This window comes from Chiloscyllium plagiosum, unplaced genomic scaffold (genome assembly GCF_037043375.1).
Source record: "Chiloscyllium plagiosum isolate Xiang-an unplaced genomic scaffold, Cpla_swu_hap1 HiC_scaffold_4, whole genome shotgun sequence".
NCBI lineage: Eukaryota > Metazoa > Chordata > Chondrichthyes > Orectolobiformes > Hemiscylliidae > Chiloscyllium > Chiloscyllium plagiosum.
The window spans coordinates 131,901,121-131,918,417 of NW_028270142.1; the positions used below are offsets into that span (position 1 = coordinate 131,901,121).

At 38.9% G+C, this 17,297-nt stretch overlaps 1 protein-coding gene across 1 annotated transcript in view; it reads right to left on the minus strand.

Moving 5' to 3' along the window:
• Positions 1-551: 551 nt before the first annotated feature.
• LOC122548867 (protein APCDD1-like) overlaps positions 552-17,297 on the minus strand; it is a 29,464-nt gene continuing 12,718 nt past the window's right edge. Inside the window, exons 3-5 of the mRNA XM_043687754.2 lie at positions 14,708-15,239; positions 4,465-4,786; positions 552-1,811 (exon numbers count right to left, since the gene is read on the minus strand). Coding sequence (XP_043543689.1) covers positions 1,363-1,811; positions 4,465-4,786; positions 14,708-15,239 — 1,303 coding nt within the window. The 3' untranslated portion in view covers positions 552-1,362. The remainder of the gene's footprint in view (positions 1,812-4,464; positions 4,787-14,707; positions 15,240-17,297) is intronic.

The following is a 17,297-nucleotide window of genomic DNA, read 5'->3' on the forward strand; positions in this document are numbered from 1 at the left end:
GTTTCCCCTTCTAGGAAAATCTAGACCACAATCTCAGAATAAGAGCTCACCCATTTAAGGCGGAGAAAGGGAGAAATTTCTTCTCTCAGTGGGTAGTAAATCTATAGAATTATTTATCACAGAGCTGAGAGGCTGGGTCATCAAGTATGTTCAAGGCTGATAGAGAGAGATTTTTAATCAGGGAGTGAATCAAGATTATGGGGAAAAGGCAGGAAAGTGAAGTTGAGAATTATCAGATCTCTTTGAATGGCAGAGCTGATGTGATAGGCTGAATGGCCTTCCTTTACTCCTGTCTCTGGTCTTATGGACGGAATGGTCTACTCTCACACCGCTTACTATTATCTTATGTCATTATTACAAGGTTTTCCAATGAATTGTCATAAATTAAATATGATTTCAATAATATTCTCAATGGTGTAATTATGAAATATCATTTGCAATTTAAGAACAGCATCAGGCACATTGATTTGACCTGAAGCATTTTTGTGATTTCTGTTGAAATGTTGTAGAAAGAGAGAACAGTGAAATAGACAAGAATTTTTAAATCAAACAGGAGTTAATCAACATTATAATGATTTACTTATATAATTGCCGAAAGGCACTTCTCAAAAATATGTGATTTCTAAAAATCGTAAGAAAATTAATGATGCCAGAAGTTAAAACCAGACTATAAAAACAATATCTGGTGGCTTGATATATAAATAATGTCACCTACACCTAAGTTTTTAACAAAGTAACTGATAAACAAGTGCCACACTTAACCCACAGCAGAAATATTATTTGTAGAAATGATACAAATATTGACTTGTATTAATGTAAAGAAAAATAAAATGTAAAAGCAGTATTTTCTTAATTGTTACCTTAATTAATGCCATTTTGTTTTACTGCTGTTCCTGTTTAAGGAATACAATAGTTTCTTTCTAACTTTTACCAATAGTTCATTTTTACAACTCCAGATCTTGTACATTGAAATAATTGACTCAAATATACAAAAACTAGTTCAATTTACCAATACAAATATCCTCTCGAGTTACCTGAAGCGTATAGGCATTGGGAGGAGAATGCCACAGATGACACTAGCTTGAATATACTTGGCAAACTATGTACATTTTTACAGTGCGTGCCAGATAAAATCTTCTACTGTAATAAAGTGCTATTACGGTTGTGCAGTAGATGCTACTTGTTCCATGTCTGAAATTGACTGGAGAGAGTTCAATGTGGAAAACCATCAAAGTGATGCCTTCAAATGGAGGAACAGTACTTCAGCATTGAAGTGCATCAAATAAATGAACTGTCTGGATGGAGAAAGTAATCCTAGTCAGAGTTTTCCATCATAGAGACCATAGGAAGACGAGCTTGTGCTTAGCTGAAGATATGCTTGATCATTGAATGCAATGCACAAATACACAGTAATACAACAGAGTGCTCATTTATCTTGGATCCATTGTTGGTTGATCTGGTTTGTTTGCCATCTTCTACTGATTCATCAAATCCCACTGTAGCTGCAGCACATTGAACTAAAGGGGCCTGATAAGATGTAGCCCTCTTCTCTGGCCTGTCCGGACTGGATCCATCACTAGGTCTTTGTCCATTGAACAGCAAGTATCGACCTTTAGCATCTTGCTCCATTTTAAAGAGTTCATACTCTGTGTGAGGGAGGCGTATCCCTAGAGCCACACAGCCGTTGGTGTGAGTGACATCCTGCTCCACTCCCACATGCCAGGAACCCTCAGCACCACATGCATTTCCATTGAAGACATTCAAGAGAGATGCAGTAGCAGCATCCATTGGTGTTACCTTCATGTGGTTCACTGGAACGAAATTTGAGAACATTACACAAAACAGTCAATAAAAGTATACCATCTACATTTGCTCAGTGAAGAGTTATTAACAGATACCGTTATTAATGTTGAGAAGGTTTGCAGGTTTCAATGTGTTTTCTGATTCCAAAGGGAGGGGATTGCAACAATTAGAAAATGTCCCATTTCGGGCCTCTACTTTCAGACTCAGAAGGTTCCAGGGTACAGTTCATATCATTTGATGTTAGAATTATCTTTACTACAACAATAGAGATTAATTTACCCAGTGAAGCGCGATGCTTTTAAATGTGACTTTAGTTTTCCTCTACTATTATTTTATTGCATACGCATAGGAATTCAAGACAGGCTGAAGCAGAATGGTAATGTTACTAGACTAGCAATCCCTGAGGTCTAGGCTAATGTTCAGGTGCATTGTTTCAAATCCCACCATGCAATTTTGTACCTGTACCCAAGATGGTGCCAGGAATTGTAACTTTGTATACTTTTCACTGTACCCTTGTATCCCTGTACTTGAGTACAAGTGCAATAAACGTAATTCTAATTAATATATCTTGGTTATAAAGCTCGCCTTAATGGTTACAATGGAACCAATGTCATAAAACCTGATCTGTTTCATTAATATTCTTCAGGGAAGGAAATCTGCTATCCTTAGCCGGCCTCCATGTGACTCCAGACCCCAGAAATGTGGTTGACTCTTAAATGCCTTGCAATTTTCAAACAAGCATTCAGTTCAATTAAGGATGAGCAGCCGATGCTGGTCTTACCAAAGATGCCCACATCCCATGACAAACTGAAGAACGAAAATGCATACATTTACTCTGTGCACAAAGGACTCTCGAACTAATAGACAAACTATGGGGGAATAAAGCAACGTCTAGCAGTATAGCTTAGCTCTGCTTAACAACACATTTTACAGCTAACATTGTGTACACACCTCCCGTGATTTTTGTTTTGACTGGCACGGGTATACATGTGGCAAATTGGATCCATGAAGAAGCCCTGTGACATACTCATCATGATAATCATTCTACTACCGTATATAGACAGACATTCTACAATTCTTCACTTGCAGGAATATTCTTTGTTGTCCAGTGCAAAAGGCTTCTCCACAGCTCCAAGATGTATACTTGTTTACTCAAAGACCAGATCAGTAAATTTTCACAAGCCGCCGAATGAAACAATTTAACAAGCCTAAAGAGTAGCAGCTGGATTTGGTGAAGCATGTGGGAGAAAGGTCAGGGACAATTCTGCCAGGGAAAAGGGGCTGTCCATCAGCTGGTGATTTAGTTGCTGATGAAATTGTAGTGGGCATCGCCCCATCCCACCACATTCAAACCTCCCCAGCAGGAACGTTTATAATGCAGTTCACAGCGCCTATTTCAAATATAGTATTTAAAGCTACGGTCGAAAAACAAAAGTGTTAAGTAGTGGAGTTGACCATGTTGTGCACATAATCTTAGCATTTGTGAAATCATTTTACACTTTAAGTAGCAGGATTATAATAAAGTTTGGGAGTGGTTTGAATTGTAAGAATAGGAATTCATCTGGAAAGGGCCACTTGGACATGTCACAAACTATGAATACATTTTGCTTCCAGTAACTAAATGCCTGCATTGTGAGATAAAGTAAAAGCCAGCCATTCTATTGCTCTGTTAGATTGAATGCCAGCTACAGTAGATTTTTGGCAGCCCCTCTATATGCCGATCATGCACGCTTAACCATTCACAATGCAACGTTAGCATTGTTATGGCATGCTGCAATCTTCAGCCTTGTGCTGTTGGACACGGGTACAATGCGTTGTTAGCCATTGGATAAGATGAAGTTATGTTTACAGTCTCTTTGCTCAAGGTGAAAGCGTGATTTCAGGACTATCTTTAAGTGACCAGAAAGAGAAAATCGAGGGAAATGTATTAAGCAGCCCAGTGAAATATTTCAGAATTGTTCAGAGAAACAGTTTGAAATTTTCTTCAAAGACTTTCTTCATTGTTCATAAAACCACATGAAAATGAGAGAAATATTTTGGCTAACATCACAAACAATTGAATAACATTTTAAGTTTCTGCGGGAAGGGCAATGTGAATCATGGAATCCCTACAATATGAAAGAGGCCATTTAGCTCGTGTTTGCACTGACCTTCCTGCTCAGACCCACCCATCCCTGTATTTCCCATGGCCAATCCACACATCTCTGGACTGTGGGAGGAAACTGAAACACCTGGCAGAAACGCACATAAGACATAGAGAGAACATACAAACTCTACACAGACAGTCATCTAAGGCTGGAATCAACCCTGGTCCCTGGAGCTGTGAGTCAGTAGTGCTAACCACTGAGCCACCTTGTTACCCTTCAATGTGCTTTGTGGATGACCCATGGCAGGAGAATTAGGGCAGGACAATTGAAGACATGGTGCCACTTACAAGCAGTGCATATGATGTGCACTCTGCAAGGTTTATCTACATCTGTTTAACATCTTTATAACTACATTGCTGAAGAGTTGAACAGTTAATGGCTATTTCAAATAGTATGAATGTGGAAACTAAGCGCAGTCTGTTTTGGGGATGTGATGCTCAAGGACAGAAGAAATGATTCCTATAACTGAATAAGGGTCACAATTAGAACTATTAATCAATCATTTTGATATTACCTTTGAACACAAACTCTGTTCCTCCCATCACTTTAGTTGAAGGGATGCCTCGGCTGTAACGGCCCTTGGCGTAGATGGTGAATGTTGGATGCTTGCACACAGGGTCCGAGAAATGGTAGTAATGCCCTTCCCAGGTGTTGTTGTTGTCATGGAAGATGAAGTGCCGGGTGAGGAAGAGCACCTCCGGCCGGACCTCACACCGTTGGCTCGCCCATTGGCCGTGCAGTCCTACAGTCAGGTCTGCCTTCGGAGGTAGAATGGGAGGGTGATGCTCGTCTGATCGGTAGATTATTCGACAGGCCATGCACGAATGATCGTGGTTCTGAAAATGACATAAGGTAGCAATTCTAAATGACAAATTATCAAATTAGATAGTATTTGGGCTTAACTTTAGTCAATGCATATTTCATTACTACTTTACAACTTTAGCAGACTTACAAAAGCTATAGAACAAATACCGCAAATTTAATACTCAGCTCATTGACTTTTAGACTAAGTTAATAAATCTGCATGTTAACCAAAGAGGGACTCAATAAAATACTTCGCACATAATTCTTGTTTTAAATTCAGTAAATGCAGTTGTTTGATTTACTGTCTCATTTTTACAGTAGTGCCCAGTCTGATTACTTTGTCAAAGAGACTTTGAGTCTTGGTACATTTATTTGACGATGGATCATTAGTTACAAAACTATCAGACAACAAAACTTTTGTGCATTTTATGTAGGTATGAAATACTCTCCTCATAATGCAAGAACTGTATTAATTCCACCTGACCCAAATCAAACCAGGTTCATACCATTGAGCAGAAAACTCAAGACTACCCCACCAATGCAGCACTGATAGAGTGCGATACTTTCAGAGAGACACCACATTTCAGATGAGGCCTTTCACTGAAACTTACCTGCCTGCTCAGGTGGATGTGAAAGATCGAATGGCACCATTTTGGAAAAGAGCAAGGGAATCCTTATTCCCCAAACACTCACAAAAACAGATTACCAAGTCATCACCATATTGTACTTTGTGGGTGCTTTCTGTGTGCAAATTGACTTCCACAGATCTTACATTATGACACACTGTTACAAATGTGAGGTTTTACAAGATGGTCATGTTTTAAACTCTTGTTTTAATTAAAAGTAAAGTGGAGCTTGTAACCTCCATTTATCTCTGCACAGAGATAAACTAAAGAGATCTAGTTACCATGGGGATGGCCAGGGGGAAGGGGCTGTACAGTTGGGCAGGAGAGGGAACCGACTAAATTCCTATTGAAACCTAAGGACCAAATTTAACATCCAAATGTAAAGGGACATTGCTTACTTACTGACTCTCAAAAGAGGAAGTGAGGAGTGCAGATGCAGGAGAAATTCGACAGGTGTGGCACTGGAAAAGCACAGCAGGTCAGGCAGCATCCGAGGAGCACAAGAGACAAAGCCTGGGTACAGAGAGAAGAAGGGTCTCAGAAGAAGAGGAAGGAGCAGAATATAGAAACCATAGATGTTGGAAACAGCCAGGGAATGCTCTCGTGTCTGTTAGTCACCAGGAAGAATGCAGGTAGGAGAATGTTCTCTGGTCAAAGAGACAGAATCCAAAGAAATTTAAGAAGACTGAAAGATTCATCCTTGGAGAAGGCAAGGAGAAGGAATCATCTGGAGGGGATTGCTGTTGGTAATTGGTTTGAGTCTGTGAAGTGTGGAAAGTGGGTCCATCAGAAGCTATGAGTAACTTTGGAATGTTTCCTGTAATGACTACAATCTGCAAAGAGTGCAGTATAATATAGGTTTTTGATCATGTTACCAAGTTGTGGAGGGGACACTGTTTGGACACTATTATTTCTCTTAGAGATGCACAGCATGGAAATAGACCCTTCGGTCCAACTCGTCCATGCCGACTAGATATCCCAACCCAATCTAGTCCCACCTGCCAGCACCCGGTCCATATCCCTCCAAACCCTTCCTATTCATATACCTATCCAGATGCCTTTTAAATGTTGTAATTGTACTAGCCTCCACCACTTCCTCTGGCAGCTCATTCCATACACGTACCACCCTCTACATGAAAATATTGCCCCTTATATCTTTCCCCCCTCACCCTAAATCTATGCCTTCTAGTTCTGGACTCTCCCGCCCCAGGGAAAAGACCTTGTCTATTTACACTATCCATGCCCCTCATGATTTAATAAATCTCTATATAAGGCCTCCGATGCTCCAGGGAAAACAGCCCCAGCCTGTTCAGCCTCTCCCCATAGTTCAAATCCCCCAACCGTGGCAATATCCTTGTACATCTTTTCTAAATCCTTTCAAGTTTCACAACATCTTTCCGATAGGAAGGAGACCAGAATTGCATGCAATATTCCAACAGTGGCCTAACCAATGTCCTGTACAGTCGCAACATAACCTCCCAACTCCTGTACTCAATACTCTGACCCATAAACAAAAGCATACCAAACGCCTTCTTCACTATCCTATCTACCTGTGACTCCACTTTCAAGGAACTATGAAGCTGCACTCCAAGGTCTCCTTGTTCAGCAACACTCCCTAGGACCTTAACATTAAATGTATAAGTCCTGCTAAGATTTGCTTTCCCAAAATGCAGCACCTCCCAGTTATCTAAATTAAACTCCATCTGCCACTCCTTAGCCCATTGGCCCATCTGGTCAAGATCCCGTTATAATCCACTATTTCTTGCCTACTGATTAGTGTCATTTTCAGTGTGTTTTTTTACTGTGAAACCTTCAATGTAAAATATTTTCATGTGGCCCTTTGAGTCAGTCAAGTGTAATTCACATCACTGTAAAAGGTTTCTGTCTCTATAGGGATTGTAACAATACTTACACCAATAATACTTCACCAACTGTAAAGTGCTTTGAGGTGTTTGGTGATCATGAAAGGTGTGATATGTATGGACTTTTTTTATTATCTCAGGAGGACTTAAATAGTCAAAGTAAAAGAAAATCAATCCAGTTTACTTATATTCAAAGTTGATTTAGTCTAAAAATTGAATTACCCATCAAGTTGAATTAAAATTTATTTGTATTAAATCTGCCTGTACTGCAAGTGAAACAAAGCTTTTCACTGTACGTAGATATTTATGACCAGAATAAATCAATTCAAATATATTAAAATACTCCAGGTAGCCATTTTAAGCACAACTTTAAATTGTCTAGTAATTCAAATAAAGTTTTTATAATAACTGTGGTAGATGACAGACTGAAAATAGCTTTGGCTGAATCATCACCACCTGCTTCCATGTTGATAGACTGTGGGAAACAGCAAGAATCTCAGACTTTAAAGAACCATTTTTCTTATCTTTATTTCTGAGTAAAGACTTTTTTTTGTGAACGCATGTTTATATGAAACATTTTATCACAAGAGCTTGTCTCAAAATGAGATCTGGGAGTGAGTTAGCAGTCTATGTACATAAGTCATAGTTTGCCAAGTTCCAGGCTCATTAAAAGCAGGACTTTTAAAAGTTTGTTTGCCAGATAATGTCATTAGATTCACATGAGAATTTATGATGCCAGCTGGTTCATCCTCTCCCTTTCCTTTGATGAACTCAGGGTTTCCCATCAGTTTGCCCTCTCTTCTGCTCCATTTCCTGTATGCCATGATCTGTTATAATAATCCACCTCAGGCTCTCAAAACATTCAGCAACTTCCTACACCATGGACAAAGTACAATCTTCTCTGAACTCAGCAGATTTTAATCTTATTTATCCTTGGATGGAGCCGCAGACATTTGAATCATTGAGTAATTGAAGTTAAGCAGTAACTAAAACAAAACAGTTTGGGAACCTATGATCTAATTTCTTCTCATGCCTACATAGATGCTGAAAAGCAATGCTAAGAAAAATCCTATCTCATTGCTCCATGTAATAACAGGGTTGCTAACTTCTTTAAAATAGGAGTTAAACCTTCCAGTAAGTAACCAGAGAGACAGTTTGGCTAAAACTGTTTGGCTAAAATTTCTGCTATTTTATGGGATCACTTTGGATGAGATTTTATTCAAAATACATCCAATTACTGGTTATTAAAATGGAACATGTGGTTTCCTTCTGTCTCTTGTGAGTATAAGGTAACATGGCCTTTCTTTACCTTGAAGCTTCCACCTTTTTCTTTCTTGCTAATTGTATTCTTGATCTTATCCTCTCATTAGATCTGTCGTGGCACATCTACATCTTCACAAAATTGTCCTCAATGAGACCTGAGTTCCTTTTCCATGTCAAAGATTTGTTTTCTTAAACAACTCTTAATCTGCTATTGAGTCCAATTGAACAATATACACAAAAACCTGCTGGTCATTTTCTGGAACATTGGACGAACATTGCTGCTACAGGAAACTGATCTAGTTTGCTGATGACCGACTTGTTCGTCTGACAATGGGAACCAAACTGATAATTCTGCTTTCTCTCCACAGATGCTGCCAGACCTGCTGAGTTTTTCCAGCATTTGCTGTTTTTCTCTGAGATGATTTATTCACCTCTTCAGCCATCTATTCTTGAGCAGTTTTTTTTTTTGCTTATCTCTCCTGAAGTTTGTATGTTCATTCTGTAAATGTAAATGTCGGTAGTGGGTGTGCAGCTCCGTTCACATCTGGAGACTATCAGAACCAGACCAATGCTATCTCGAAATAAAAACCAAACCAACTGCGGATGCTGTTCATCAGAAACAAAAACAGAAGTTGCTGGAGAAGATCTATGCTATCTCTATTCACAGCTGTAAAAACTCGCTTTTCAGCAGGGGCAAGAAGCAAATGCGATTGATTCTCCTGTCACTGTTTTAACATTATTTTACAAGTTAATGGACAGGGCACAATTCCACAGCTGTTACTCCCCAGTCCTTGTCCTTTCATTGTATGTGAGCTTCAGCATACTCTAATCAAACGGATTAGAATGAACCCATGTCTTATTCAGTCATCACCCAATGTAAATCACATTGGACAGTGATTAGGAATGGGTCAGGTAGTTCTTCCCTGCACAGCTCCACAAGCAGCAACATAACAGATAATGGAAAAACAAAATGCCTGTATATTTCTCATGCAATGACTTACCAAACAAATTATACATGTAACAGCAAATTCAAGAATCCTGATTGAAGGGAGCTAGCTAAATGAAGCCATCACTGTGCATTGAGTGAACCTGAGATTCATTGTTTTCGTCAGCTTGACTCACTGCTGCATGAAGCCCCATGTTTCTCAGTCAGAGCAGACAATCTGCACCACATATATTTCTTTTGCTGCAGATGGAAACTAGGTTGCTACAGAGATGGTCTTTGTGCAAATCTAATGCAGCATGACTGCTTGCAGGGTAGAAAGCACCTCTTTTCCTAAACCTTGGTGCTTCATTATAAATTTTTGACTAGTGCCAGGCAAGTGTTAGATATTGAGTTTCATATCCCACCTGGTACTATTTCAGCGTCACTGTCTGGGAGCTCTGTCAAGTTGGCTGCTAGCACTAAGCCGATCGTTCCATCGATTAATTTCCATTCCGGCATGTTTTGGAAAAGAATTTTTCACCTGAGTTGCAGTTCTCAAATTGCAAACCACTCACCAAACAAATTCAGAGATACACTTTCCCAGATCGAGGGCACTCTTTAAACTAGCTGCAAGAGCATAAGTTACTTTCACTGGTGACCTTGCTGATGGTTAAGAATTCAGCATGTGGAAGATTTCAGAATAAACAGTGCATGTATTTTGACTCCATCTGTGGTATTATTCATTAATGTATCAAGCCACTATGAAATCAAATTATAATTGGATGTGTTTTTCAAATTACTATTCTGTGACAACAATGACTTTTCTTAAACCCTTTCTATGTAAAGAATAATCTGTTGGTGATGTGAAGGAAACAGTTATATTCAATGATTGTAAATTAAAGTTATAGCAAGGAATAAAGTATATTTGTCCTTTAAAGCCATTTGTTAAGTTCTATTTCCCTCTCACCCCAGTGTGCTCTGACCTACATTGTTTCTCAGCTGAGCAACTTCTTGGTTTTACAATTCTCACCCTTGTTTAAATGCTTCAACCAAAGCGACACTCCATCTTTGTGATCTCCTCCACTCCCACATTTTCCAAGATATCGGAATTCCTCTAATTCTGGCCTCTTTTGCATTTCCAATTTTAATATTCCAACTGTTGTTGGCCATTCCTTCAGCCCAAGCCTCTGTCATTCCCTCCTTACATTCCTCTGCCTCTCTCTCTCTTCCCTTTATGACACTTCTTAAACCTCAGCTTTTTAACCAAATATCTGGTCATCTGATCTCATATCTCCTTATGTGACTCAGTCTCATACTTTGTTTTAATGTATGCCTGTGAAGCATCTTGGGACATTTAACTATGTTAAAAGTGCTGGCTCAATATAAAGTTGCTGTTATTTAGTTTCTTCAAATCATTTAAATTCTTCACTAAGAGCTTCCCATACCCATTTGCACTTGATCATTGTCAAAGTATTTTGGAGTGATCATGGACAGCACCTCTGATATTGGCCCCATTGGATAATTATCAATGACATTAATTGGTGCTTCAATTTAGGAATGTCTCATTGGAATTCCTGTAATTGATATCGATTCATATGTAAAATCTTTTCTGGTCATCTTGTGGAACTGAACTAAATGTGTTGTATTTAGACTATTTGGTACAATAGGTCTGTCATAGTGCTTATGTTTCCACATGAGCTGCCTCCAATCATAATCAGCATTGAGGGTGGTAGAGGACAGGAGGACCAATAGACAATAGGTGCAGGCCATTGTGCCCTTCGAGCCAGCACCACTATTTATTACGATCATGGCTGATCATCCTCAATCAGTATCCTGTTCCTGCCTTATCCCCATAACCCTTGGTTCCAATAAGAGTTTAGAAGAATGTGAGGTCATCTCATTGGAGCATACAGACATCTTACAGGGCTCAACAGTGTATACGTAGGAAACATGTTTCTCTTGGCTAGAAATATACAACCTAGCAAAACAGCCTCGGAATAACGGGCAAGCCGTTTAACAATGAGATGACGAGAAATTTCTTCCCTGACAGAAATCTTTGGCAGCTGAAACATCAGGAGATTTTGAAGGTCATTGAATATGCTCATGACACAAATTAATCGTCTTCTGAATATTAAAGATACCAGAAGATGTGGAGTAGTGCTGGAAAATGATGTTGAGGTCAAAGATCAGCCATGATCTGGCTGAGTGCTGGAGCAGGCTCAAGGGGCTAGATGACCAATTCTTGTCCCTCTTCTCGATGTTCCTAAGTTCAGTATTTACGTCCATTGTTTATCCATTCTTAAACAGTCCCTCCCTCAACCTGCTGTTGACAGTCACATACATGCTGCAAGTGCTGTGTTGAAAACATTAATGTGTTTGATATCAAATTAATGAAGTGCATGGTAGTCTTAAAGTTTGTGCAGTTTGTGCAATCATTTATGCATTTCTGTAATAGTACAGGCCGACTACATCAAATGCATGAAGTCCTGGATGAAAAATCTCTTTAGGGCCCTTCCTTGCGTGTCTTGTTGACCAATAAATTCATGCGGTGTGCTTTACTTTCTGCAAAAATGCTCATATTTCTGCCCTTAATCATAGGTCAGATGGACATTGAGAAGCTGTATGAATCAAGTGATGTTTTATTATGAATGTCTAGATGATGTTGTCAAGTGCCCTGAGGAGAGATTTAACGAAAATTTCTTGCTTCCATTCATTGATGAAGCCATAACCAGCCCTAAACAAAAAGCTTTCTAAGCTCAAACTCCTTTATCGCTTATTTGGTTTTCTTTGAAGCATCTTTCAAGATGTGAAAGATAATAGATCATAGAATTTGCTTCCAAGGTAGACCTTCTCCTCAAACTGAGTCCAATTTCCAAGCAATGATGAGTCAGTAATAATCAAAACCAGAAACTTATATTATTTTCCCATTTATTTTCTTCTCAACCTGGGAGGTGAAGGATAGTTTGCTTATTCCAACCATAACTCAGGTTTAATTCAGCATGTGTCATAGACTCTGGGCTTTCCTATTGAATAAGGTTTGTAAACACATTACATGGTGCATTCACTCCTTGATCCATTGTTCTTTCAATATGACAGGAAAATGCAAGTCAGTAAATTACTGGGAATGGATCCTCACAGGAATACTTAGTTTTTGTCAAAGATTTCCTTTAGAAATTTACCTCTAAGCACCTTTGCCATACTTGTACTAGAATATATTGATGGAAAATATATTACAACATTATAATGACATTATATATATCCTTAATTAGGATATATAAAAGATTAAAAATTAGACATTGTGGAAATAAAATGTAAACATACTTTATGATTTCAGTTTCCTGCATCTGGGTCAAATGGATAAACTAGTATTATATATGATTTGGAGATGCCGGTGTTGGACTGGGGTTAAATATCTCGCAACACCAGGTTATAGTTCAACAGATTTAATTGGAAGCACTAGCTTTTGGAGCACTGCCTGATGAAGGAGCAGCGCTCAGAAAGCTAGTGCTTCCAACTAAATCTGTTGGACTATAATCTGGTCTTGTGTGATTTTTAACTTAGTATTATATATTGAGGGTCTCTATGTGTTATTTTGAGAAACTTTGATCATGTTTCTTGCTGCCTATTTATAGTTCTTCAAGTGAATGAGTGCCAAGTCTGATTGTTGCGGACACTGGTCACTTTTAATGACAATTTGCCAACATTCTTTGCTGCCATACAAGTTGATAGACAATGAATTTGAAAATGTAAGAAAGCAACATAAAAATGGCATTCAGAGCAGAAGTTGAAATACTGACAGTATTTAGGGGGAATTGCTGGAAAAGCTCAGCAGGTCTGGCAGCATCTGTGGAGAGAAATCAGAGTTAACGTTTCAGGTCCGGTGACTCAGTTCTGTGGAAAGGTCACTGGACCCAAAATATTAACTCTGATTTCTCTCCACAGATGCTGCCAGACCTGCTGAGCTTTTCCAGCAGTTTTGTCTCTGACTTACAGCATCTACAATTCTTTAGACTTTTACTGAAATTATTTATTAGGGAATCTGCTAGATTAACATTGCTTTGTTTTGTTTCAATCATGAGTAAATTTTAACTTTCATTTTCCTAACATGATCCTTAAGCTGTAATGTCTTCAAGCAACAGACAATGTATAATTATGGTTTTGCAATCTACATAAGGAAATGCTTAAGCAGTATATTTTAGATCAGGATAGACAAGGAAATAAAGTGCATTGTTTGAAGATAGTGGGAGTGTTAAAGTTGGTAAAACAAAGAGGAGTATGCATTCATAATGAAATATCATAATGCAAGATGACATAGGGAAAGTTGGACACAGGGAAAGTTGGACATTGAGAAGTTCCCAAGCCAAATGGAAAGCTGACTTGTATTCAGCAGATTGAACAAGTGGAACCATTGCATAAATATATTGGGTGATAAAGTAACTGGTACTTATTGGCACAAACTTAAGGGAATAGGGCTGTTAATGGAGAAGTCCAGGTATTTCAAATAGAAGTGCATTTTTTTCATTCTGGGCTTCTGGAATTACTGGGCTTCAATTCGTTGAACAACTTTCAAGACATGATCCTGAAATTTGGCTGTACGACTCCTGCCATCTGTTATCCTTATGCTGAGTTCTATTCGGTGTTGACTTTTGGCAAAAATCTTGCAACCTCTATTTCTCCAAACTTCTATTCAGAGATGGTGTGACATTAAAAAAGATTGTTTTAAGCTAACAGCATGACCTAACATGGAGTGTTTGAAGAAGTGAACAAAAAAAGTAAGATGACTGAATCATAGAGGATTACAAAACAGGAGGCCATTTGGGCCATCGTGCTCATGCTGACCCAGTGAAAGCGATACAATTAATCCCAATTAACACTCTTTACCCCACACTCTGTATTTTTTCTCTTCAAGTATTTATTCAATGTTAATTCATTAACAATAGCCTTCAATAGAAGTAATTTGGATCCAGATTATTACTTAAAGGGGCTTTGAGCTCAGGGTAATCTAAGGTAAGGAGTTCAATGATATTATCCAATAACAGTGATAGACACAAGCTGCACACTACCAAAAGTTAATGCTTTGCTACTGGCCACCATGTTTCTCCTGGTACTAATGCTCAAACGCAAGAACAATAGAAATAAATAAATGATAAAGTTATATGCAGAGGAAACTCTGCAGAACTGGCAATTATGAGGAAACTACACTGAAGGTTAACAGAGGTATTTCTAGGTAACAGTGAACTTCACTTGGATTTCTATGAGTCAGGAAATTAGAGTTACCTTGGCATTCTGCAGTGGAGGTTGATAGCTGGAGGGTCTGTAATACATTCTCTGGGACCAATCTGTGTGGATATCCCCCAGAAAGAGCTCTTGCACCATGTGCTCAGGATTGTGGTGTAGGTGCTGCTTCTCGACCCTGAGGAGCTGCAGTTCGTGCATGGCAAAGTTCAGAGCCCGGAAACAGTTGCACCCGGTATCATCATTCCACAGGTTGTAGCTCACGTTCGGCTCCCACACCTTCTCTCCTGGTATGAACCCTGGGCATGATCCGTTCAGCTTCAGGCTCATCTCCTCAGCTGTCACCTTGTTATGGCAGACGATCTGCACTCTGTGAAGGTGGTAATCAGCCTCGGTTCCTCCTCGAATGATCCAGGAAGCTTGGTGCAATCGGAGTTTTCCTTTGATCACTAAGGTGTAGGTGGGATGTGTGCAGTGGTTGTCTCCATAATGAAACTGATAAGCCTTGAATGTGTTGTTGGAATAAAATCTGTAGGATCTGGTAATGAACTCAGGACCCGGTCTCACTTCGCAACTGCAGAGAGAAGATAATTAGCTTCACCATCGTCAGACAATAACCTTTGGCTTGAGCACAATTTACAAAGCTTGATAGTTGTTTGAAAAATTTACATTTTCAGCATGAACTTTAATAAATTAAATTCTATTTTCTCTCTTTTAAAACCTACATCTGCATTGTCTATCTACATCAGGAATAAAATCTATTCCTGCTCCTTGATGTTTCATTAACTGGTTATTTTGTGATGTTTGTGATAGAAATCCAAGTGTGTTTGTCCTTCTTTTTGAAATCAGTCAACTCCCTTGTCCTAACAACAATGTGTCAGGAGCTGACTCAGTAAAAAAAAATGCTGTCGTATTTGAGAGATCTGGATGGAAGGAAGGCGTAATTAAAGAGCACTGCGAGAGCAGTGTAGAGAAAAGAAGTTTTTGTATTTCTGTCATACTAACAATCTAGAGAGAACTGTTTTCAGCATCTGTATTACAGAGTTATGCCCGAGAACAGTATAATAGAACAGTAAGACAATTCATACTCTTAAACAATAAACTAACATTGGCAGAAATAGATTCATCTCCTTGGTAATCAGGTGGAACCAGAATGTTTAAATTATTATTGACTAAAAACTGCTTCTGACACATGTGTACCCACCCTCTCACCAATTCTGTCTATTTCCACCTCTGTTCCAACATACAAATCTGTTGTCTCAATTCATCTGCTACTGAAATCTTCATGGATGCTCTGGTTACCTTTAGATTTGACTATACCAACACCTTGCTCCATTGTCTCCCTTTTGCCACCCTCCAAAAACCTGATATTGGGTTCACAATTGGCAACACCTTCATTTAAAATTCTCATGCTTGTTTTCGAATCCCATCCTGGCCTCAAGACCTCCAAATTTCTGTAATCTTCTCCAGCCCTACAGCTGTTTGAGAACTCCTCCTATTGTAGCCTTTGCACATCCTAGACTTCAATTGCTACGACTTTAGCAATTGTGCTTTCAGTTGCCAAGAGTCAAATTATGACATTAATCTGAGTGTGATCTATATTATACCTGACCCTACAGTAACCAGTATCATTACTGTACAGAATATGGGAAAACTTTCCACTTCAGTGGATGAAGCTCCCTAACCCTAACCCAACAAACACATTTACTGAGTACTGATGAATTCATCAACTGAACAAAGAAATGTTTTGATGTTTGCTAAATTTGAGAGAGCTCAGAAAACAGTTACAAGGATGTTTCCAGGATTGGAGGGTTTGAGCGATAGGGAGAGGCTAAATAGGCTGGTGCTATTTTCTCTGAAGCATCATTACACAGGTTTATAAAATCATGTGGGGCATAGATAGGGTAAATAGACATGGTATTTTCCTGAGTTAGGGAAGTCCAGAACTAGAGGGCATAAGTTTAGAGTTAGAAGGAAAAGATTTAAAAGGGATTTAAGGGGTAACATTTTCACGCAAAGGTGGTGCATGTCTGGAATGAGCTGCCAGAGGAAGTGGTGGAGACTGGTACAATTACAACATTTAAAAGGCACTTGGATGGGTACATGAATAGGAAGGGTTTAGAGGGATATGGGCCAAGTGCTGGCAAAGGGACTAGATTAATTTAGGATATTTGGCTGGTATGGTCAAGTTGGACTGAAGGGTCTGTTTCTGTGTTGTATATGACTCTATGACTCTATCTGTAGGATGTTGACAAGATAACAATGATTACAAATGGCAAAGATCATTTGGCCCTTTGTAATTCATTCATTCTACAGCTCTTCACTGTTCTGTAAATTATTCCAGTATTATTCCATTTGCAATTCTTTCTGGAAATTTATTCTGCAACTAAGTCTTTATTTTAAAAATATCTTGAAGACAGTCCTAAAATTACTTTTTATCCATAACTTCCTATTCAACCAATGACTTTAAAGTAGCATTCTGGATCCCTTTTTGCCATTTTCTTAACCATTTGATACACCTCTCTGTAAGGTCCCTTCTCTGACTAGTTGCAAAGCCCAGTTACTTCAGTCCTTTCTCATAAATCAGGTCCTTTATACTACGGATCAAGCACTTGACCATGATGCATTAGAA